General features: G+C 42.8%; 1 protein-coding gene across 17 annotated transcripts in view; it reads left to right on the top strand.

Moving 5' to 3' along the window:
* atp2b2 (ATPase plasma membrane Ca2+ transporting 2) overlaps nt 1–21,579 on the top strand; it is a 191,740-nt gene extending 170,161 nt beyond the window's left edge. For 4 of the 17 annotated variants that reach the window (XM_090242067.1, XM_090242066.1, XM_090242065.1 and 1 more), the window contains 6 exons: nt 2,393–2,584; nt 5,515–5,728; nt 6,429–6,640; nt 7,364–7,471; nt 11,382–11,567; nt 19,637–20,535. In XM_090242067.1, coding sequence (XP_090098193.1) covers nt 2,393–2,584; nt 5,515–5,728; nt 6,429–6,640; nt 7,364–7,471; nt 11,382–11,567; nt 19,637–19,966 — 1,242 coding nt within the window. In that variant the 3' untranslated portion in view covers nt 19,967–20,535. Of the gene's footprint in view, nt 1–2,392; nt 2,585–5,514; nt 5,729–6,428; nt 6,641–7,363; nt 7,472–11,381; nt 11,568–13,735; nt 14,095–15,088; nt 15,138–19,636 lie in introns of those variants that run through there. The other 13 variants (XM_090242079.1, XM_090242076.1, XM_090242071.1 and 10 more) reach the window with 7 other exon arrangements.
* Nucleotides 21,580–23,616: the final 2,037 nt, after the last annotated feature.

Here is a 23,616-nt window from a genome sequence, read left to right as displayed (position 1 = left end):
GATTTAGTCTACTGCAGTAAAAAGTTCAAATGATACGAGGTGAGAGATTTAACATGAGAAATGGGATGAGGTAATAACACTTTTTATGAAGAAATGATTGCTTTGCATCTACAAAGTGTTCCTTTTCTACATGGAAACGCAAAATAAATAGATTCTACTACACGTCAAAAATACAAATATATAAAACATGTTAAAACCAGAAGCACATCTATTAAACCATACGTCTATTCTCTCTGCAGGGTTCAGCCAGTATTAAACCATACGTCTATTCTCTGCAGGGTTCAGCCAGTATTAAACCATTCCTCTTCTCTCTGTAGGGTTCAGCCGGTATTAAACCATTCCTCTTCTCTCTGTAGGGTTCAGCCGGTATTAAACCATTCCTCTTCTCTCTGCAGGGTTCAGCCGGTATTAAACCATTCCTCTTCTCTCTGCAGGGTTCAGCCGGTATTAAACCATACGTCTATTCTCTGCAGGGTTCAGCCAGTATTAAACCATACGTCTATTCTCTGCAGGGTTCAGCCAGTATTAAACCATTCCTCTTCTCTCTGTAGGGTTCAGCCGGTATTAAACCATTCCTCTTCTCTCTGTAGGGTTCAGCCGGTATTAAACCATACGTCTATTCTCTCTGCAGGGTTCAGCCGGTATTAAACCATTCCTCTTCTCTCTGTAGGGTTCAGCCGGTATTAAACCATTCCTCTTCTCTCTGTAGGGTTCAGCCGGTATTAAACCATTCCTCTTCTCTCTGTAGGGTTCAGCCGGTATTAAACCATTCCTCTTCTCTCTGTAGGGTTCAGCCGGTATTAAACCATTCCTCTCCTCTCTGCAGGGTTCAGCCGGTATTAAACCATTCCTCTTCTCTCTGTAGGGTTCAGCCGGTATTAAACCATTCCTCTTCTCTCTGTAGGGTTCAGCCGGTATTAAACCATTCCTCTTCTCTCTGTAGGGTTCAGCCGGTATTAAACCATTCCTCTTCTCTCTGTAGGGTTCAGCCGGTATTAAACCATTCCTCTTCTCTCTGTAGGGTTCAGCCGGTATTAAACCATTCCTCTCCTCTCTGCAGGGTTCAGCCGGTATTAAACCATTCCTCTTCTCTCTGTAGGGTTCAGCCGGTATTAAACCATTCCTCTTCTCTCTGTAGGGTTCAGCCGGTATTAAACCATTCCTCTTCTCTCTGTAGGGTTCAGCCGGTATTAAACCATTCCTCTTCTCTCTGTAGGGTTCAGCCGGTATTAAACCATTCCTCTTCTCTCTGTAGGGTTCAGCCGGTATTAAACCATACCTCTTCTCTCTGTAGGGTTCAGCCGGTATTAAACCATTCCTCTTCTCTCTGTAGGGTTCAGCCGGTATTAAACCATACGTCTATTCTCTGCAGGGTTCAGCCGGTATTAAACCATTCCTCTTCTCTCTGTAGGGTTCAGCCGGTATTAAACCATTCCTCTCCTCTCTGCAGGGTTCAGCCAGTATTAAACCATACCTCTCCTCTCTGCAGGGTTCAGCCGGTATTAAACCATACCTCTTCTCTCTCTGCAGGGTACAGCCGGTATTAAACCATACCTCTTCTCTCTGCAGGGTTCAGCCGGTATTAAACCATATGTCTATTCTCTGCAGGGTTCAGCTGGTATTAAACCATACCTCTCCTCTCTGCAGGGTTCAGCTGGTATTAAACCATACCTCTCCTCTCTGCAGGGTTCAGCCGGTATTAAACCATACCTCTTCTCTCTCTGCAGGGTACAGCCGGTATTAAACCATACCTCTTCTCTCTCTGCAGGGTTCAGCCAGTATTAAACCATACCTCTCTCTCTGCAGGGTTCAGCCGGTATTAAACCATACCTCTCCCTCGGCAGGGTTCAGCCGGTATTAAACCATACCTCTTCTCTCTCTGCAGGGTTCAGCCGGTATTAAACCATACCTCTTCTCTCTGCAGGGTTCAGCCGGTATTAAACCATACCTCTTCTATCTGCAGGGTTCAGCCGGTATTAAACCATACCTCGCCTCTCTGCAGGGTTCAGCTGGTATTAAACCATACCTCTTTTCTCTGCAGGGTTCAGCCGGTATTAAGCCATATACCTCTTCTCTCTGCAGGGTTCAGCCGGTATTAAACCATACCTCTTTTCTCTCCAGGGTTCAGCTGGTATTAAACCATACCTCTTTTCTCTGCAGGGTTCAGCCGGTATTAAACCATACCTCTTTTCTCTCCAGGGTTCAGCCGGTATTAAACCATACCTCTTTTCTCTCCAGGGTTCAGCCGGTACTAAACCATACCTCTTCTCTCTGCAGGGTTCAGCCGGTATTAAACCATACCTCTCTCTCTGCAGGGTTCAGCCGGTATTAAACCATACCTCTTCTCTCTGCAGGGTTCAGCCGGAATTAAACCATACCTCTCTCTCTGCAGGGTATAGCCGGTACAGACGTGGCCAAGGAGGCGTCTGACATCATATTAACGGACGATAACTTCAGTAGCATAGTGAAGGCTGTGATGTGGGGGAGGAACGTCTACGACAGCATCTCCAAGTTCCTCCAGTTCCAGCTGACTGTCAATGTGGTGGCTGTCATAGTGGCCTTCACTGGGGCCTGCATCACACAGGTAACAAACACACAGCTGACTGTCAATGTGGTGGCTGTCATAGTGGCCTTCACTGGGGCCTGCATCACACAGGTAACAAACACACAGCTGACTGTCAATGTGGTGGCTGTCATAGTGGCCTTCACTGGGGCCTGCATCACACAGGTAACAAACACACACACACACACACAGGTAACAAACACACACACACAGGTAAGGATGTGGCGTCAGGTAGCCTAGTGGTTAGAGCATTGGACTTTGGACTCGAAAGGTTGAAAGATCGAATCCCCCGAGCTGACAAGGTAAAAGTCTGTCGTTCTGCCCCTGAACAAGGCAGTTAACCCACTGTTCCCCGATAGGCCATCAGTGTAAATAAGAATTTGTTCTTAACTGACTTGACTAGTTAAATAAAGCTATAAAGAATAATCGGTGTGTCAAACATGTATACTGGTGTGAGTTTCAGCCTCACTGATATCTTACCTATCTCATTTGCTATTGCTGTAATGCATCTGCGTCGGTTATTGCGATGGCTAGGGGATTTAGGGCCAGAATCAGCAGTGAGGTTGAGAGGTGACAGCTCTGCCTTGTTCCCCTGGAGAGACACAATTGTTCAGAGGCCAGTCCATTGGTGGGGATGACTGTAACTATGGCTGACATCTACCATGTGTGTTCCTGTAGGACACTCCACTGAGGGTCTAGACACTAACCTGTAGTTTGTATATGTAGATAGTATATGTAGTTAGTATATATAGTTAGTAGATCCAGATGTAGTTAGTATATGTAGATAGTAGATGTAGTTAGTATATATAGTTAGTAGATGTAGATAGTATGTGCAGTTAGTATATATAGTTTGTAGATGTAGTTAGTATATGTAGATAGTATGTGCAGTTAGTATATATAGTTAGTAGATCCAGATGTAGTTAGTATATGTAGATAGTAGATGTAGTTAGTATATATAGTTAGTAGATCCAGATGTAGTTTGTATATGTAGATAGTATATGTAGTTAGTATATATAGTTAGTAGATCCAGATGTAGTTAGTATATGTAGATAGTATATTTAGTTAGTATATATAGTTAGTAGATGTAGATAGTATGTGCAGTTAGTATATATAGTTTGTAGATGTAGTTAGTATATATAGTTTGTAGATGTAGTTAGTATATAGAGTTAGTAGATGTAGATGTAGTTAGTATATATAGTTAGTATATGTAGTTAGTATATATAGTTTGTAGATGTAGTTAGTAGATGTAGTTAGTAGATGTAGATAGTATATGTAGTTAGTATATATATAGTTTGTAGATGTAGTTAGTATATATAGTTAGTAGATGTAGATAGTATATGTAGTTAGTATATATATAGTTTGTAGATGTAGTTAGTATATGTAGATAGTATGTGTAGTTAGCATATATAGTTTGCAGATGTAGTTAGTATATAGAGTTAGTAGATGTAGATGTAGTTAGTATATATAGTTAGTATATGTAGTTAGTATATATAGTTAGTAGATGTAGTTAGTAGATGTAGATGTAGTTAGTAGATGTAGATGTAGTTAGTATATATAGTTAGTAGATGTAGTTAGTATATATAGTTAGTAGATGTAGTTAGTATTTGTAGATAGTATATGTAGTTAGTATATGTAGATAGTATGTGTAGTTAGTATATAGAGTTAGTAGATGTAGATGTAGTTAGTATATGTAGATAGTAGATGTAGTTAGTATATATAGTTTGTAGATGTAGTTAGTATATATAATTTGTAGATGTAGTTAGTATATATAGTTTGTAGATGTAGTTAGTATATATAGTTTGTAGATGTAGATAGTATATGTAGATAGTAGATGTAGTTAGTATATATAGTTTGTAGATGTAGTTTGTAGATGTAGTTAGTATATGTAGTTAGTATATATAGTTTGTAGATGTAGTTAGTATATGTAGATAGTATATATAGTTAGAAGATGTAGTTAGTATATATAGTTAGTATATGTAGTTAGTATATATAGTTAGTAGATGTATATATAGTTAGAAGATGTAGTTAGTATATATAGTTAGTAGATGTATATATAGTTAGTAGATGTAGATGTTGTTAGTTACCCTCCTGTAGGTTTTAACTCCAACCCTCATCTTCCACACCTGCATCTAATAATCAATCAGGTTAATTACAGGTTAATTACAGTTGGAGTTAAAACCTACAGGAGGGTATCTCTCTAGGAACAGGGTTGGAGTTAAAACCTACAGGAGGGTATCTCTCTAGGAACAGGGTTGGAGTTAAAACCTACAGGAGGGTATCTCTCTAGGAACAGGGTTGGAGTTAAAACCTACAGGAGGGTATCTCTCTAGGAACAGGGTTGGAGTTAAAACCTACAGGAGGGTTTCTCTCCAGGAACAGGGTTGGAGTTAAAACCTACAGGATGGTATCTCTCCAGGAACAGGGTCGGAGTTAAAACCTACAGGATGGTATCTCTCCAGGAACAGGGTCGGAGGTGAAACCTACAGGAGGGTAGCTCTTCAGGAACAGGATTGGAGTTAACCTATAGGAGGGTATCTCTCCAGGAACAGGGTTGGAGTTAACCTATAGGAGGGTAGCTCTTCAGGAACAGGGTTGGAGTTAACCTATAGGAGGGTAGCTCTTCAGGAACAGGATTGGAGTTAACCTATAGGAGGGTATCTCTCCAGGAACAGGGTTGGAGTTAACCTATAGGAGGGTAGCTCTCCAGGAACAGGGTTGGAGTTAAAACCTACAGGAGGGTAGCTCTCCAGGAACAGGGTTGGAGTTAACCTATAGGAGGGTAGCTCTCCAGGAACAGGGTTGGAGTTAACCTATAGGAGGGTAGCTCTTCAGGAACAGGGTTGGAGTTAAAACCTACAGGAGGGTAGCTCTCTCCAGGAACAGGGTTGAATTTAAGTGATATTATTCAGAGGATTCTCCCAGCCTTTAATAACCCTGTGTGTTCCCTGTAGGATTCTCCCCTGAAGGCGGTCCAGATGCTGTGGGTGAACTTGATAATGGACACCTTTGCGTCCTTGGCGCTGGCGACGGAGCCCCCCACCGAGGCCCTGCTGATGAGGAAGCCGTACGGACGCAACAAACCGCTGATCTCCAGCACCATGACCAAGAACATCCTGGGACACGGCATCTATCAGCTGGTCATCATCTTCTCCCTGCTGTTCGTCGGTAACGGGATTCTTTCTTTTTAAAGTCCTCTCCTATTTCCTGTTCATTGGATACAGAGTGGAAAGATACCTGAAATAGCGTCTCAAGACTGCTAGACCATCCCATTGGCCACAGTTGGTACGTCATTATGCTTTATCTTGGCCAGGTCGCAGTTGCAAATGAGAACTTGTTCTCAACTTGCCTACCTGGTTAAATAAAGGTGTTCTCAACTAGCCTACCTGGTTAAATAAAGGTGTTCTCAACTAGCCTACCTGGTTAAATAAAGGAGTTCTCAACTGGCCTACCTGGTTAAATAAAGGTGTTCTCAACTAACCTACCTGGTTAAATAAAGGTGTTCTCAACTAGCCTACCTGGTTAAATAAAGGTGTTCTCAACTAGCCTACCTGGTTAAATAAAGGTGAAATAAAAATGTAAAGTGCACTGTCCTCCTGGCTAGCATTGTTGTGGTTAAAGCACCTTGGTTTTTATTAAAGGGGGAAGTTCAGGATTTTACAACTTGATGTTAGATGGTTCCTCTCCGTAAAACTAGTCTATGAGTCATGAGAAACTGTAATACGTGGTTCATGTTTCTTCAAACAGACAAACATCAGATACGTTTAGCCACCTCTAGCTCCAAATCAATGGGAGTGATAGGTGAGTTCTTTGACATCAACAAGACGATATCTCTCTCTCGCTCTCGATCTCCCTCTCTCTCTCTCAGGTGAGCAGATCTTTGACATAGACAGTGGTCGTCACGCTCCACTCCACTCCCCTCCGTCAGAACACTACACCATCATTTTCAACACCTTCGTCCTCATGCAGCTTTTCAACGAGATCAACGCCAGGAAGATCCACGGAGAGAGGAACGTCTTCGACGGAATCTTCAGGAACCCTATCTTCTGTTCCATCGTCTTTGGAACATTCGCCATCCAGGTAGGAACCTTTGCCATCCAGGTAGGAACCTTTGCCATCCAGGTAGGAACCTTTGCCATCCAGATAGGAACCTTTGCCATCCAGGTAGGAACCTTTGCCATCCAGATAGGAACCTTTCCCATCCAGATAGGAACCTTTGCCATCCAGGCAGGAACCTTTGCCATCCAGGTTGGAACCTTTGCCATCCAGGTAGAATCCTTCGCCATCCAGGTAGCATCCTTTGCCATCCAGATAGGAACCTTTGCCATCCAGGTAGGAACCTTTGCCATCCAGGTAGGAACCTTTGCCATCCAGATTGGAACCTTTGCCATCCAGGTAGGAACCTTTGCCATCCAGGTAGGAACCTTTGCCATCCAGATAGGAACCTTTGCCATCCAGATAGGAACCTTTGCCATCCAGATAGGAACCTTTGCCATCCAGGCAGGAACCTTAGCCATCCAGGTTGGAACCTTCGCCATCCGGGTAGCATCCTTTGCCATCCAGATAGGAACCTTTGCCATCCAGGTAGGAACCTTTGCCATCCAGGTAGGAACCTTTGCCATCCAGGTAGGAAACTTTGCCATCCAGGTAGGAACCTTTGCCATCAAGGTAGGAACATTCGCCATCCAGGTAGCATCCTTTGCCATTCCAGGTAGGAACCTTTGCCAATCCAGGTAGGAAAGTGTGTACGTTGTGAGGTATCATACAGTTTCATAATACAGATTCCTATCTGTGTGTTTACAGATTGTGATCGTGCAGTTTGGAGGGAAGCCGTTCAGTTGTACTCCTCTGGATTTGGAAAAGTGGGGATGGTGCACCTTCCTGGGTCTAGGAGAGTTGGTTTGGGGACAGGTAAACACACCTTTACATACCTGGGTCTAGGTGAGTTGGTCTGGGGACAGGTAAACACACCTTTACATACCTGGGTCTAGGAGAGTTGGTCTGGGGACAGGTAAACACACCTTTACATACCTGGGTCTAGGAGAGTTGGTCTGGGGACAGGTAAACACACCTTTACATTCCTGGGTCTAGGAGAGTTGGTCTGGGGACAGGTAAACACACCTTGACTCACCTTGACATACGTTGACATGCCTCTACATACTCTGGGTCTAGGAGAGTTGGTCTGGGGACAGGTAAACACACCTTTACATACCTGGGTCTAGGAGAGTTGGTCTGGGGACAGGTAAACACACCTTTACATACCTGGGTCTAGGAGAGTTGGTCTGGGGACAGGTAAACACACCTTTACATACCTGGGTCTAGGAGAGTTGGTCTGGGGACAGGTAAACACACCTTTACATACCTGGGTCTAGGAGAGTTGGTCTGGGGACAGGTAAACACACCTTTACATACCTGGGTCTAGGAGAGTTGGTCTGGGGACAGGTAAACACACCTTTACATACCTGGGTCTAGGAGAGTTGGTCTGGGGACAGGTAAAAACACCTTTACATACCTGGGTCTAGGAGAGTTGGTCTGGGGACAGGTAAACACACCTTTACATACCTGGGTCTAGGAGAGTTGGTCTGGGGACAGGTAAACACACCTTTACATACCTGGGTCTAGGAGAGTTGGTCTGGGGACAGGTAAACACACCTTTACATACCTGGGTCTAGGAGAGTTGGTCTGGGGACAGGTAAACACACCTTTACATACCTGGGTCTAGGAGAGTTGCTCTGTGGACAGGTAAACACACCTTTACATACCTGGGTCTAGGAGAGTTGCTCTGGGGACAGGTAAACACACCTTTACATACCTGGGTCTAGGAGAGTTGGTCTGGGGACAGGTAAACACACCTTTACATACCTGGGTCTAGGAGAGTTGGTCTGGGGACAGGTAAACACACCTTTACATACCTGGGTCTAGGAGAGTTGGTCTGGGGACAGGTAAACACACCTTGACTCACCTTGACATACGTTGACATGCCTCTACATACTCTGGGTCTAGGAGAGTTGGTCTGGGGATAGGTAAACACACCTTTACATTCCTGGGTCTAGGAGAGTTGGTCTGGGGACAGGTAAACACACCTTGACTCACCTTGACATACGTTGACATGCCTCTACATACTCTGGGTCTAGGAGAGTTGGTCTGGGGACAGGTAAACACACCTTTACATACCTGGGTCTAGGAGAGTTGGTCTGGGGACAGGTAAACACACCTTTACATACCTGGGTCTAGGAGAGTTGGTCTGGGGACAGGTAAACATACCTTTACATACCTGGGTCTAGGGGTAAACACAACTTTACATTCCTGGGTCTAGGAGAGTTGGTCTGGGGACAGGTAAACACACCTTTACATACCTGGGTCTAGGAGAGGTGGTCTGGGGACAGGTAAACACACCTTTACATACCTGGGTCTAGGAGAGTTGGTCTGGGGACAGATAAACACACCTTTACATACCTGGGTCTAGGAGAGTTGGTCTGGGGACAGGTAAACACACCTTTACATACATGGGTCTAGGAGAGTTGGTCTGGGGACAGGTAAACACACCTTTACATACCTGGGTCTAGGGGTAAACACACCTTTACATACCTGGGTCTAGGAGAGTTGGTCTGGGGACAGGTAAACATACCTTTACATACCTGGGTCTAGGGGTAAACACAACTTTACATTCCTGGGTCTAGGAGAGTTGGTCTGGGGACAGGTAAACACACCTTTACATACCTGGGTCTAGGAGAGGTGGTCTGGGGACAGGTAAACACACCTTTACATACCTGGGTCTAGGAGAGTTGGTCTGGGGACAGATAAACACACCTTTACATACCTGGGTCTAGGAGAGTTGGTCTGGGGACAGGTAAACACACCTTTACATACCTGGGTCTAGGAGAGTTGGTCTGGGGACAGGTAAACACACCTTTACATACCTGGGTCTAGGGGTAAACACACCTTTACATACCTGGGTCTAGGAGAGTTGGTCTGGGGACAGGTAAACACACCTTTACATACCTGGGTCTAGGGGTAAACATACCTTCACATACCTGGGTCTAGGAGAGTTGGTCTGGGGACAGGTAAACACACCTTTACATACCTGGGTCTAGGAGAGTTGGTTTGGGGACAGGTAAACACACCTTTACATACCTGGGTCTAGGAGAGTTGGTCTGGGGACAGGTAAACACACCTTTACATACCTGGGTCTAGGAGAGTTGGTCTGGGGACAGGTAAACACACCTTTACATACCTGGGTCTAGGAGAGTTGGTCTGGGGACAGGTAAACACACCTTTACATACCTGGGTCTAGGAGAGTTGGTCTGGGGACAGGTAAACACACCTTTAATCAAATCAAATCAAATCAAATCAAATTTTATTTGTCACATACACATGGTTAGCAGATGTTAGTGCGAGTGTAGCGAAATGCTTGTGCTTCTAGTTCCGACAATGCAGTAATAACAAGTAATCTAACTAACAATTCCAAAACTACTGTCTTGTACACAGTGTAAGGGGATAAAGAATATGTACATAAGGATATATGAATGAGTGATGGTACAGAGCAGCATAGGCAAGATACAGTAGATGGTATCGAGTACAGTATGTACAAATGAGATGAGTATGTAAACAAAGTGGCATAGTATAGTATAAAGTGGCTAGTGATACATGTATTACATAAGGATACCGTCGATGATATAGAGTACAGTATATACGTATGCATATGAGATGAATAATGTAGGGTAAGTAACATTTATATAAGGTAGCATTGTTTAAAGTGGCTAGTGATATATTTACGTCATTTCCCACCAATTCCCATTATTAAAGTGGCTGGAGTTGAGTCAGTGTCAGTGTGTTGGCAGCAGCCACTCAGTGTTAGTGGTGGCTGTTTAACAGTCTGATGGCCTTGAGATAGAAGCTGTTTTTCAGTCTCTCGGTCCCAGCTTTGATGCACCTGTACTGACCTCGCCTTCTGGATGATAGCGGGGTGAACAGGCAGTGGCTCGGGTGGTTGATGTCCTTGATGATTTACATACCTGGGTCTAGGAGAGTTGGTCTGGGGACAGGTAAACACACCTTTACATACCTGGGTCTAGGAGAGTTGGTCTGGGGACAGGTAAACACACCTTTACATACCTGGGTCTAGGAGAGTTGGTCTGGGGACAGGTAAACACACCTTTACATACCTGGGTCTAGGGGTAAACACACCTTTACATTCCTGGGTCTAGGAGAGTTGGTTTGGGGACAGGTAAACATACCTTCACATACCTGGGTCTAGGAGAGTTGGTCTGGGGACAGGTAAACACACCTTTACATACCTGGGTCTAGGAGAGTTGGTCTGGGGACAGGTAAACATACCTTCACATACCTGGGTCTATGAGAGTTGGTCTGGGGACAGGTAAACACACCTTTACATACCTGGGTCTAGGAGAGTTGGTCTGGGGACAGGTAAACACACCTTGACATACGTTGACATGCCTCTAAACATACCTTGACATATGTTAACATGCCTATAAACATACCTTGACATATGTTGACATGCCTATAAACATACCTTGACATATGTTGACATGCCTCTAAACATACCTTGACATACGTTGACATGCCTCTACATACTCTTAAAACAAAAACTTACAAATGATATTATGTTTTTATTAAAGAAACATATATATATATATATATTCATATATCGCTGAGTTCTTTAATAAGCTCCTTCTGAAAAAATAAATTACATTTCCACCTCTCTTTGGGAGAGAATCATGTCTCCCCGTCCCTTTGTTTCCCCCTCTCTGTGCCACCCCCTCCCTGTGCCTCCCCCTCCCTTTGTCCGTCCCCCCCCCAGGTGATCGCCACTATCCCTAACAGCAAGCTGCGGTTCCTGCGAGGGGCGGGTCAGCTGACCAAGAAGAACGAAATGCCTGGGGACGAGGACATGAACGAGGACAACGAGGAGATCGACCACGCGGAGAGAGAGCTGCGACGCGGACAGGTCCTCTGGTTCAGGGGGCTCAACCGCATTCAGACTCAGGTGAGGAACCAATGACAAGCTGTGGGAGGGAAAGATAAACCAATGACAAACCATGGGGGGTGACAGACCAGCTATTCGGAGGGGACAGACCGATGACCAGCTATGGGAGGGGTGGGATCAATGACCAGCTATGGGAGGGGTGGGATCGATGACCAGCTATGTGAGGGGACAGACCGATGACCAGCTATGGGAGGGGACAGTCCGATGACAACTTATCGGAGGGGACAGACCGATGACAACTTATGGGAGGGGACAGACCGATGACAACTTATGGGAGGGGACAGACCGATGACCAGCTATGGGAGGGGACAGACCAATGACCAGCTATGGGAGGGGACAGACCGGTGACAAGCTATGGGAGGGGACAGACCGATGACCAGCTATGGGAGGGGACAGACCGATGACCAGCTATGGGAGGGGTGGGATCGATGACCAGGATCGATGACCAGCTATGGGAGGGGACAGACCGATGACCAGCTATGGGAGGGGACAGACCGATGACCAGCTATGGGAGGGGACAGACCGAGAACACTGTAAAATAAAATGTACATTGAGAAAATACTATTGTCATGAAATTCCATGGACCGACTACACTGTGAGTTTGCATGATGATATTGCAGTTACTTGAACGTCATTAAAATGTGTGTTATAGTAGTAATATTGGAGTATCTCTTGGATCAATATTAGGAACTGAAATGTTTATCTTGTTCCTGTTCCTGGAGAGATACCCTCCTGTAGGTTTTAACTACAGCTCTCTAGGAACAGGGTTGGAGTTAAAACCTACAGGAGGGTATCTCTCCAGGAACAGGGTTGGAGTTAAAACCTACAGGAGGGTATCTCTCCAGGAACAGGGTTGGAGTTAATATCTCCAGGAGGGTATCTCTCCAGGAACAGGGTCGGAGTTAAAACCTGCAGGAGGGTTTCTCTCCAGGAACAGGGTTGGAGTTAAAACCTACAGGAGGGTTTCTCTCCAGGAACAGGGTTGGAGTTAAAACCTACAGGAGGGTATCTCTCTCCAGGAACAGGGTCAGATTTAAAACCTACAGGAGGGTATCTCTCTCCAGGAACAGGGTCGGAGTTGAAACCTACTTTAGAGCCACAGCTGAAGCTCCTCCAGTACCAGTACTCCAGTCTTCCCAGACACTGACGTCTGGAGGGTTTGAACCAAACTCTTCATCACCTTGGCGCGATCTGCTCGCGACTGGACTCCATGACTCTGGGCCAGTGCCTTCACTGTGATAAGGTCTTTACGTACCTATGTAGCAGAAACACAATGTTCTCAGGGTGGGTGATCCTCCTATCCCAGCCTAGCCGTCATGTCTATCCTACTACCATGGCCTGTCTGTTTATCTGATTGTCGACCGTTACTCTGAGCCAGTCCCGTTATCACTGTGATACTTAAGGATCTTTGTGATCCCTAAGAGGTCTCAATCACGTACATGTCAGAGAGACAGCTTCCCCATGGCTAAGACCAGGGGATGCACTTTGTCATGGCCTAGTCTGTCCGTCTGTCCTACTACCATGTCCTGTCTGTCAAACATTGGGCCCTACACTGCGTTGGCATCCCCTCGGTTTCATCTGATCAAAGCCCATTACTCTGAGGCAGTACCATTATCACGGTGATACACTAAAACTACCTGTCAGAGCGACAGGTTCCCTGGGAGTGCTGTGCTGCCTCAGTCAACCTGTCTGACCTGTCTGTATGACCTGTCTGTCTGTCTGACCTGTCTGTCTGTCTGACCTGTCTGACGTGTCTGTCTGACCTGTTTGTCTGACCTGTCTGTCTGTCTGTGTGTCTGACCTGTCTGTCTGACCTGTCTGTCTGACCTGTCTGACCTGTCTGTCTGACCTGTCTGTCTGACCTGTTTGTCTGACCTGTCTGTCTGACTTGTTTGTCTGACCTGTCTGTCTGACCTGTCTGACCTGTTTGTCTGACCTGTTTGTCTGACCTGTCTGTCTGACCTGTCTGTCTGACCTGTTTGTCTGTCTGTCTGACCTGTTTGTCTGACCTGTTTGTCTGTCTGTCTGACCTGTTTGCCTGTCTGTCTGACCTGTTTGTCTGACCTGTTTGTCTGACCTGTCTGTATGACCTGTTTGTCTGACCTGTCTGTCTGACCTGTCTGTCTGACCTGTCTATGAGCGGCCTGTCTTGTGTTCTCCTCCTCCAGATCGATGTGGTGAACACGTTCAAGAGCGGCAGCTCCTATCAGGGCCAGCTACGGAGACAGTCCTCCACCACCAGTCAGAACCAGGACGTAACCAATGTTTCTAGTCCCAGTCACGTGTCCTTGTCCAATGCCCTTTCTCCTACCTCTCCCACTGGGCGTGAGTCACTGTCCTCTGCTTCTGTTACTTCAGGGATGTCGCCCAGTCTCTCAGATACCCTAGAAGTATCCCTTTACAGTTACGTTGTACATTACAGTGGAGTCATTTAGTTAGGAGAGGCTTTGCTTTTTACAGTGTATTCAACTTAAGTTTGTATCATTTAAAAAAAAAAATTTAATCCCATCACTATCATCTCAAAACTATCCCCAAATTCCCAGGTTTCGCTGAAATCCTAGTTGGAAGATTCCTTGAATTGTGAGGGAATAAGAAGGGAAATCCGGAGTCCTCCAATCAGGATTTGGGAAACTTATCACATTTTTACAACCTCAAGATATAATTTCAGTCTTTTTTGTCTGACCATGGGACAAACTCTGAATGGTTCTGGTCAGGTTATGTAGGATGGATAAACTCTAAAGGTTTCTGTTTAATCAATACATTATATATTCTAACATCTCTGTAGTAATTCGTTATTACTAGTAATTAGTTTCTACTAGTCAGGTTGCCAGATCTGTTTTGGTTTAAGGTATCTCTCAGGTTGCCAGATCTGTTTTGGTTTAAGGTATCTATCAGGTTGCCAGCTCTGTTGTGGTTTAAGGTATCTCTCAGGTTGCCAGATCTGTTTTGGTTTAAGGTAACTCTCAGGTTGCCAGATCTGTTTTGGTTTAAGGTATCTCTCAGGTTGCCAGATCTGTTTTGGTTTAAGGTATCTCTCAGGTTGCCAGATCTGTTTTGGTTTAAGGTATCTCTCAGGTTGCCAGATCTGTTTTGGTTTAAGGTATCTCTCAGGTTGCCAGATCTGTTTTGGTTTAAGGTATCTCTCAGGTTGCCAGATCTGCTTTGGTTTAAGGTATCTCTCAGGTTGCCAGATATGTTTTGGTTTAAGGTATCTCTCAGGTTACCAGATCTGTTTTGGTTTAAGGTATCTCTCAGGTTGCCAGATCTGTTTTGATTTAAGGTATCTCTCAGGTTGCCAGATCTGTTTTGGTTTAAGGTATCTCTAGCTAACTGGTTGATAAATGACAGCTGTTTGATTGTTTTACGGGTGGCATCTCTGAAGACAGTTTCTCCAGACTACCTTCTTTTCTATTCTTCATTTTCTTTTACACTTCTTGACATATTCTGTTCATCTCTGTGACCCCCCCCCCCCCCCCCCAAGAGAGTTATTGTCTCATTGTTACATGTCTTTGTTTTCCCAGAGTGCTAAGAGTGGAATGAGGCTACCGCCCACGTCGTGAATTTCAGGTTGTGAGTTTTCGTCCATTGTTTGACAAACTTTGATGTTAAAATGAATTCAACCACAAAATAACTCACCGGGCTGGGTAAACATTCAAGTATAAGCCAATGGTATCATCCGTTACTGTGCTGTTTCAGCCAATGGTATCATCCATTATTTACAGGGGTGAAACTGGATGCTGGTTTTCTCTTCTCGTTACAGCTGAGAAGACAAGATGGAAGTAGGAGGCAGAGAATCGCCTCTCTCGCTCCCTCTTTCCTGTGTCCAGTCGCTCTCTCTTTCCTGTGTCCAGTCGCTCTCATGGTCCTGTCTTCTCTGTTCTGTCATCTTTATGTAACTCGGTGGGCCTGTAGCTAGTGTCCCATTCTTTCTGGTCTTTATGTACCTCAGAGGGCCTGTAGCTAGTGTCCCATCCCGTCTCGTGGCTTCACGCTGTTTGGTTTGATCTGAGTTTATGTACTGTACGTAATGCTGATATGACTGACGGTTGCCACAGTGTATACCTTTTTCATCGCTCGTGGAGAACGGTCCGATTTCTTTGATTGTTTCTGGTTTTTCCCCCCCCCATCCACTTTACCTCCCTTTGATCCCAAAAAATCAAGAAGATTAAGAGTACCCCAGAGTACTCAGTCAATCCTAAAAAAATGTTAGTTCTGACAATATTGGTCTGGTAAGACGTGGATGAAACTATAACCATTTCCTAAAAACAGCAGCTGAGAAACTCATACTTTTTTCAAGGATGTTTAAAGAGTTTCATGCTTCTATCATTAAACATGGAAAATAATTCCATCTAATTTACTTTTTATACATCAGTGGCACAGCATTCCTCTTAAAAGTTCTGGTTAGCATAATAGACATCTGAATCGAAAAGGGATTGTAGTAAATCTCATGAAGCGTTTACACTCTGGCCAGTTTAGTAGGTACGCCCATCTAATACCGGGTTGGAACCCCCCAACCCCACCCACCCCTTTTCCTCCAGAACAGCCTTAATTCTTCGGGGTATTCTACAAAGTGTCGGAAACGTTTCACAGGGCTGACTGGATGTTTATCGTTTGTCGCACCCTTCTCCGTAAACCCTAGACGTTCGTCTGTGAAAAGACCAGGAAGGAGGACGTTTGTTAGATACTGGAGCTGACGTGCTTGGCACCGACCAATCATTCCAAACGTTCCATCATACAGTAACTGAATGTCTGGATGCCTGTTAGCTTTACATAACGAGCCACGACCACCTGACTGTAGAAGTGATCCATTTTCGTGACCGGGGGGGGGGGTGTACCTAATAAACTGTACCGGTGAATCTATTTAAATTCAATACTGGCAATTCAGAACCGCTAATTTAATTAACCAGTGAAAGTGAAATAAATATTTTTACAAAATAATTTAGAAAAATATATTTAAAATTTAATCCATTTATGTCATTCATATATTTGACGTGTGTTACACATCAACAATGTTACTATAACATAATGCTTTTATGTTTATTTTTCTCCAATAAAAAATCATAAAAAAACAACAGGAACAAAACAAGCACTACTTTGGGGCTTATACTTGACTGTTTGCTCAGACGTGCATGGAGTTGAGCTCAGAGAAACAGACCTCTGGCAGTAAAACCTAGCGGTGTTGTACAGCTATGTGTCTGTGTGTCTGTTCATCACCGCGTGGTCCCTGTTGCATGTTTCACATTGTCATGTTCGTTGTCTGGTTGGTCGTTGAAGCTTGTGGTCTGGTCTGCTTTCATTGTGTTGTTTTGCTACACTCACTGTGATCCTTGAACCAGCACCCCCCCCCCCCCCCCCTGTCTCCTCATATCTCCTTCAAAAAAACCTGGACATTCCTCCTTTATGTCCAACTATGTCAACATGCAGTCTCTGTGGATGTCCTACCCATCACTCCCTGTCCTTGTATGGTCCGTCTCTCTTCCAACCTCCTACAATGGATCTGAAGTACAAACTTTTCCTCCTACCATTACTGACCTCCGACCAGAGGTCCAGAGGTCTTCAACTTGCATGATTTGTATTTCTGTGTGCAGTTTATTAACGTGACTTACCTCTACAGGTGTATCTCACATTGGATCATTTCTTTATTAACGTGACTTACCTCTACAGGTGTATCTCACATTGGATCATTTCTTTATTAACGTGACTTACCTCTACAGGTGTATCTCACATTGGATCATTTCTTTATTAACGTGACTTACCTCTACAGGTGTATCTCACATTGGATCATTTCTTTATTAACGTTATATAGGTATAACGTGTCTTATCTCTATTGGTATAACGTGTCTTAACTCTATAGGTATAACGTGTCTTATCTCTATTGGTATAACGTGTCTTAACTCTATAGGTATAACGTGTCTTAACTCTATAGGTATAACGTGTCTTATAGGTATAACGTGTCTTAACTCTAGGTATAACGTGTCTTATAGGTATAACGTGTCTTAACTCTAGGTATAACGTGTCTTAACTCTAGGTATAACGTGTCTTAACTCTAGGTATAACGTGTCTTATAGGTATAACGTGTCTTAACTCTAGGTATAACGTGTCTTATAGGTATAACGTGTCTTAACTCTAGGTATAACGTGTCTTAACTCTAGGTATAACGTGTCTTAACTCTATAGGTATAACGTGTCTTATCTCTAGGTATAACGTGTCTTAACTCTATAGGTATAACGTGTCTTATAGGTATAACGTGTCTTAACTCTAGGTATAACGTGTCTTATAGGTATAACGTGTCTTAACTCTAGGTATAACGTGTCTTATAGGTATAACGTGTCTTAACTCTAGGTATAACGTGTCTTATAGGTATAACGTGTCTTAACTCTAGGTATAACGTGTCTTAACTCTAGGTATAACGTGTCTTAACTCTATAGGTATAACGTGTCTTATCTCTAGGTATAACGTGTCTTAACTCTATAGGTATAACATGTCTTATAGGTATAACGTGTCTTATCTCTAGGTATAACGTGTCTTATCTCTATAGGTATAACGTGTCTTAACTCTATAGGTATAACGTGTCTTAACTCTACAGGTATAACGTGTCTTAACTCTATAGGTATAACGTGTCTTATCTCTAGGTATAACGTGTCTTAACTCTAGGTATAACGTGTCTTATCTCTAGGTATAACGTGTCTTATCTCTAGGTATAACGTGTCTTACCTCTAGGTATAACGTGTTTTATAGGTATAACGTGTCTTATCTCTAGGTATAACGTGTCTTATAGGTATAACGTGTCTTATCTCTATAGGTATAACGTGTCTTATAGGTATAACGTGTCTTATCTCTATAGGTATAACGTGTCTTAACTCTAGGTATAACGTGTCTTATTTCTATAGGTATAACGCGTCTTATCTCTAGGTATAACGTGTCTTATCTATAGGTATAACGTGTCTTATATGTATAACGTGTCTTAAATCTATAGTATATTGTGTCTTATCTCTATAGGTATATCGTGTCTTAGGTATATTGTGTCTTATCTCTATAGGTATATCGTGTCTTATTTCTATAGGTATAACGTGACTTATCTCAATAGGTATAACGTGTCTTATCTCTATAGGTATATAGTTTCTTATCTCTATAGGTATATCGTGTCTTATCTCAAGAGGTATATCGTGTCTTAACTCTATAGGTATATTGTGTCTTAGGTATATCGTGTCTTAGGTATATTGTGTCTTATTTCCATAGGTATAACGTGACTTGTCTCAATAGGTATAATGTGTCTTATCTCTATGGGTATAACGTGTCTTATCTCTATAGGTATAATTTGTCTTATCTCTATAGGTATAATGTGTCTTATCTCTATAGGTATAATGTGTCTTATCTCTATAGGTATAATCTCTATAGGTATAATGTGTCTTATCTCTTTAGGTATAACCTCTATAGCCATAATGTGTCTTATCTCTATGGGTAAAACGTGTCTTAACTCTATAGGTATAATTTGTCTTATCTCTATAGGTATAATCTCTGTACGTATAATGTGTCTCTTTTCTATAGGTATAACCTCTATAGCCATAATGTGTCTTATCTCTATGGGTAAAACGTGTCTTAACTCTATAGGTATAACCTCTATAGGTATATTGTGTCTTAGGTATATCGTGTTGCATCTATATAGGTATAATGTGTCTTATCTCTATAGGTATATCACACATTGGGTCCTGTTATATACATACAATGAGTGTTACCTTAATCTTGTGTTTTGCCTATGACCTTCTGTTTAGGTGCGCGTCAGATCAGTGAGTTGTGTACCATGTTGTACTGTATTATACTGTATTATATCGTACTGTACCGTATTATACTGTACTGTACTTTGAAAGCAGACCACAGACTGCAGTTTCCTCTTCCTCTTCCTCCTCCTCCTCCTCTTCCTCCTACCTAACCCCCTCTGTCGTTATCTGACCATCTCTCAGAGGATTCTCTACCTCTCCCAGAGTCAAATCTTCCTGACGGTTCTTATTTGCTCTCCTGTGTTTACTCTCCCCCCCCCTCCCTCCCTCTTCTCTCCCTCCCTACCACAGATTCGCGTCGTGAATGCATTCCGTAGCTCCCTCTACGAAGGCCTTGAGAAACCAGACTCTAGACCGTCCATCCATAACTTCATGACCCACCCAGAGTTTAGGATAGAAGACACCACGCCTCACATCCCCCTGATAGACGACACTGACCTGGAAGAGGACCCTGCGTTGAGGATGATCCCTCAGTCCCAGACAGGCAGCCAGCCCCAGTCCCCCAACAAGAACAACAACGCCGTTGACAGCGGCATCAACCTCACCATCGACACCACCAGTAAATCAGCTGCATCCTCCGGCCCAGCCAGCCCACTGCACAGTCTGGAGACCTCCCTCTAGTGGCCTGCAGCTGGCTGGTGGAGACCTCCTCTGCAACCTTGGAGACACCAGCCCACTGCAGCCCTTGGAGACCTCTAGCAACACCTTCTGATAGCCTGGCTGGTGGAGACCTCCGTCTGCAATCTGGAGACCTCCTTCACTGCCATTTGGAGACCTTTCCCTACTGCAATATAGAGACCTTTCTCTACTGCAATATAGAGACCTTTCTCTACTGCAATATAGAGACCTTTCTCTATTGCAATATAGAGGCCTTTCTCTACTGCAATATAGATACCTTTCTGTACTGCAATATAGAGAGCCTTCCCTACTGCAATATAGAGACCTTTCTCTACTGCAATATAGATACCTTTCTGTACTGCAATATAGAGACCTTTCTGTACTGCAATATAGAGACCTTTCTCTACAGCAATATAGAGACCTTTCTCTACTGCAATATAGAGACCTTTCTCTACTGCAATATAGAGACCTTTCTCTATTGCAATATAGAGAGCTTTCTCTACTGCAATATAGAGACCTTTCTCTACTGCAATATAGAGACCTTTCCCTACTGCAATATAGAGACCTTTCCCTACTGCAATATAGAGAGCCTTCCCTACTGCAATATAGAGACCTTTCTCTATTGCAATATAGAGAGCTTTCTCTACTGCAATATAGAGAGCTTTCTCTTGAGGCCTGGTGGAGATATCTACTACAGCCTGGTGGCTCCCACACTGCAGGTTGGAGACTTCTGTCTTTCAGTCTCTTGGATACCTCCTTTGTCTGCAGTTTGGAGACCTTCCTCTAGCCTCAGTCTGTCTCCTGCAATCTCTCCTCCTGTACCTGGAGAAAACATCATACCACACATACAATCAGTAAGCACAACAAAGCCAACACACAGGACATGTGTGTGTACTGTATGTGTGTGTGCGTGCGCTGCTGACTGACTGAACCATGTTTCTAGCAGCAGTGAAGAGGAGGACCAGAAAGTGAGTGGAAAAAACAGCATAAACTACAACCCACTCCTCTCTCCGTCCTCACATTAACAATGACTGTTTCTCCTAATAGATTCAATTAAAAACATTTATTATTGCTCCTGCATGAATGTACATTATCCAATGTTTTTATTTAAATAGTTTTTTTTAATTTGATTGGGTGGGTGAGAAGTGGATTGCTTCTTTAAGGCAGCTTTATCCGATCGTTGGTCTGCGAGTTCTTTAAGTGTAAAAATGTATTTGGTTTATAAAAATGAGACGTGTGTCAAGGCCGTAGGACTCAACAAGCACAGTAGATTTACACCTGTTGGAAAAGAGGAACCCATAAATAAATACAATTTCTTAAACTTATGATATATATATATATATATATATATATATATATATACACACAGAGTTGATCTTCATTTGTTGGCATGTTGCCTTGTTTCTGCTTCGATGGCTCAAACTACTTTTAACTTATTTATGTGCTTTAAGAGAATGTCATTGGTTTACAACACCCGTAGAAACTTCCTGGTTGATTCGTAGGGTTCCAAACCATTCAGCAGATGTAGTTGGAAAAAAAAAAAACTCAAGTTGTTTGAGTTCTCCTCATTGGTGTTTATAATATACCGTGTACTGGACTTGCCTGCTATCAAATACTGTAGATATTTTTTTAGAGGATAACAAAAGAAAACCAAAATATTATGGGATGTAATAATTCATGTTAGCTAATATTATATGAATGTTGGGATGAACTTTGAACCTTTGTTTCCAAACAGAGATGTTAATAAGATGAACTTTGAACCTTTGTTTCCAAACAGAGATGTTAATAAGATGAACTTTGAACCTTTGTTTCCAAACAGAGATGTTAATAAGATGAACTTTGAACCTTTGTTTCCAAACAGAGATGTTAATAAGATGAACTTTGAACCTTTGTTTCCAAACAGAGATGTTAATAAGATGAACTTTGAACCTTTGTTTCCAAACAGAGATGTTAATAAGACTAAAGGTTTTATTTCTTTGATTACAATTTTTCTTATTTTTCTTATTTTTTGTTCAAAGCTTGAAATGTAACTTAAATGGAGACTTACTCTGAGCTGAGCGGCCCGAACAGGCCTTCTATAACGGACATGTCTCCTATATAAAAACGGCTAGTTTTAAGGATTTTTAAATTTTATTTTGTGTGACCATCAAAGGCTGCGATGGATTTATATTAGAAATTGCAAACTATATTTGTTTTATCTGTATAGAAAAATCTAAAAGTTGTGTTGAAAATCTTGTGAAATAATGTGTTGATTGATTGTTTTATTATTTTATTGATTTCTTGTTTTCCTTTTGAAAAATAATAAGAAAAAAAAAACCACACGGAGATCCAAAGTTATTGGCATTTTGAACGACAAAAAAAAATTAAAAAAAATAATAATAATGATGCTTCAACTCGTTATAAACAACAACAAAAACATTTTTAAAAAAAGAAGAAATTTCCTCCCTGTCAGGATATGAATGAAACCCCTTTTTGGTGTGCTTTTAGATGTGTTTCTGTGGTGTTTTAACCAAGCTTGTCTTCCTGCCTTCACCGAGTCAACTCTAGCATCTCAACACTATTCACTTAGTTGTTAGAACTATTTATTGTGCTTTAAAAAAAAAAATTAAAAAAAGGATGTGGGAGATTACAAAAGAAGCCACACTTAACTTACTATATATCAAAAGGCACAGAGGCGTTCATAGCACACACTCTTGTGTTATTGTAATATTCCTACAACCAATTGGAGTCATGGAAAAGCATGATGTAATATGCTCAATATGCAAGTTGAACCAATCCCAATCGTTCTAAATGAATCCCGTGGTAATTATGCGTTGACCTGATTTCTCTTTTATTAAACCAATTCTGCCGTCGGATTAGGAGAGGGTGCACAAGCTCTCAACGCTTAGCTCAGGCCTGTTGAACAAGCTAAGGACTGTTGTTGTTGTTGTTGTTGAAACAGCTCTATTTTCATTCAGAAATGGTCTTGACTTCTGCAGTTGCTTTTAAAACCGCTTGATTTTTATTTTTTGTATTTTTTTTTCTCCTTCGGGTAAAACATTATTATTATTTTTTTTACATCAAAAGATTTTCAGCCAACATTTTATTTTTAATTTTTTAACATCACATCTATACATTCAAGCTATACGTTCAGCTTTAAGGGGATGCAACAGTGTGTTCCATGTACATGACTTCTAAGAGGAATGTCTTCTAAGAGGAATGTCTTCTAAGAGGAATGTCTTCTAAGAGGACATACACACAACGGTCCATCCGTCCAGGCTAGTGGGCTGTACTTTACTAAACTCTGCTTGTACTCTAAGCAATTCCTCCATAGCAGAATTCATTACTGATCAGGGGCCCCCGTATTCACAAAGCAACTCAGGTCTAGGATCAGCCCCCCCCCCCCCCCCCCCCCCCCCCTCAGACGGATACTAGATTACATCTCCTATTCTGAGACACTTTGTGAATATGGTCCCTGAGTCATTCTAGTCTCAACCAGACCACCAGGCCCTGTATTCATAACGTTTATCACAGTAGGAGTTCTGATCTAGGATCAGTTTGACCTTTTTTAGATAATAGTGAATAAGATTATTATAGAAAAATGGGGGGGGGGGGGGACCTGATCCTAGACCAGCAATCCTACTCTGAATACGGGCTCAGACCTCAGTCTGTTC

The sequence above is a fragment of the Oncorhynchus mykiss genome, chromosome 7 (assembly GCF_057628025.1).
Source record: "Oncorhynchus mykiss isolate SJ-2025 chromosome 7, ASM5762802v1, whole genome shotgun sequence".
Classification (NCBI taxonomy): Eukaryota; Metazoa; Chordata; class Actinopteri; order Salmoniformes; family Salmonidae; genus Oncorhynchus; species Oncorhynchus mykiss.
Note: the sequence above shows the minus strand (reverse complement) of the source record. Positions and strands in the feature narration are given on the sequence as shown.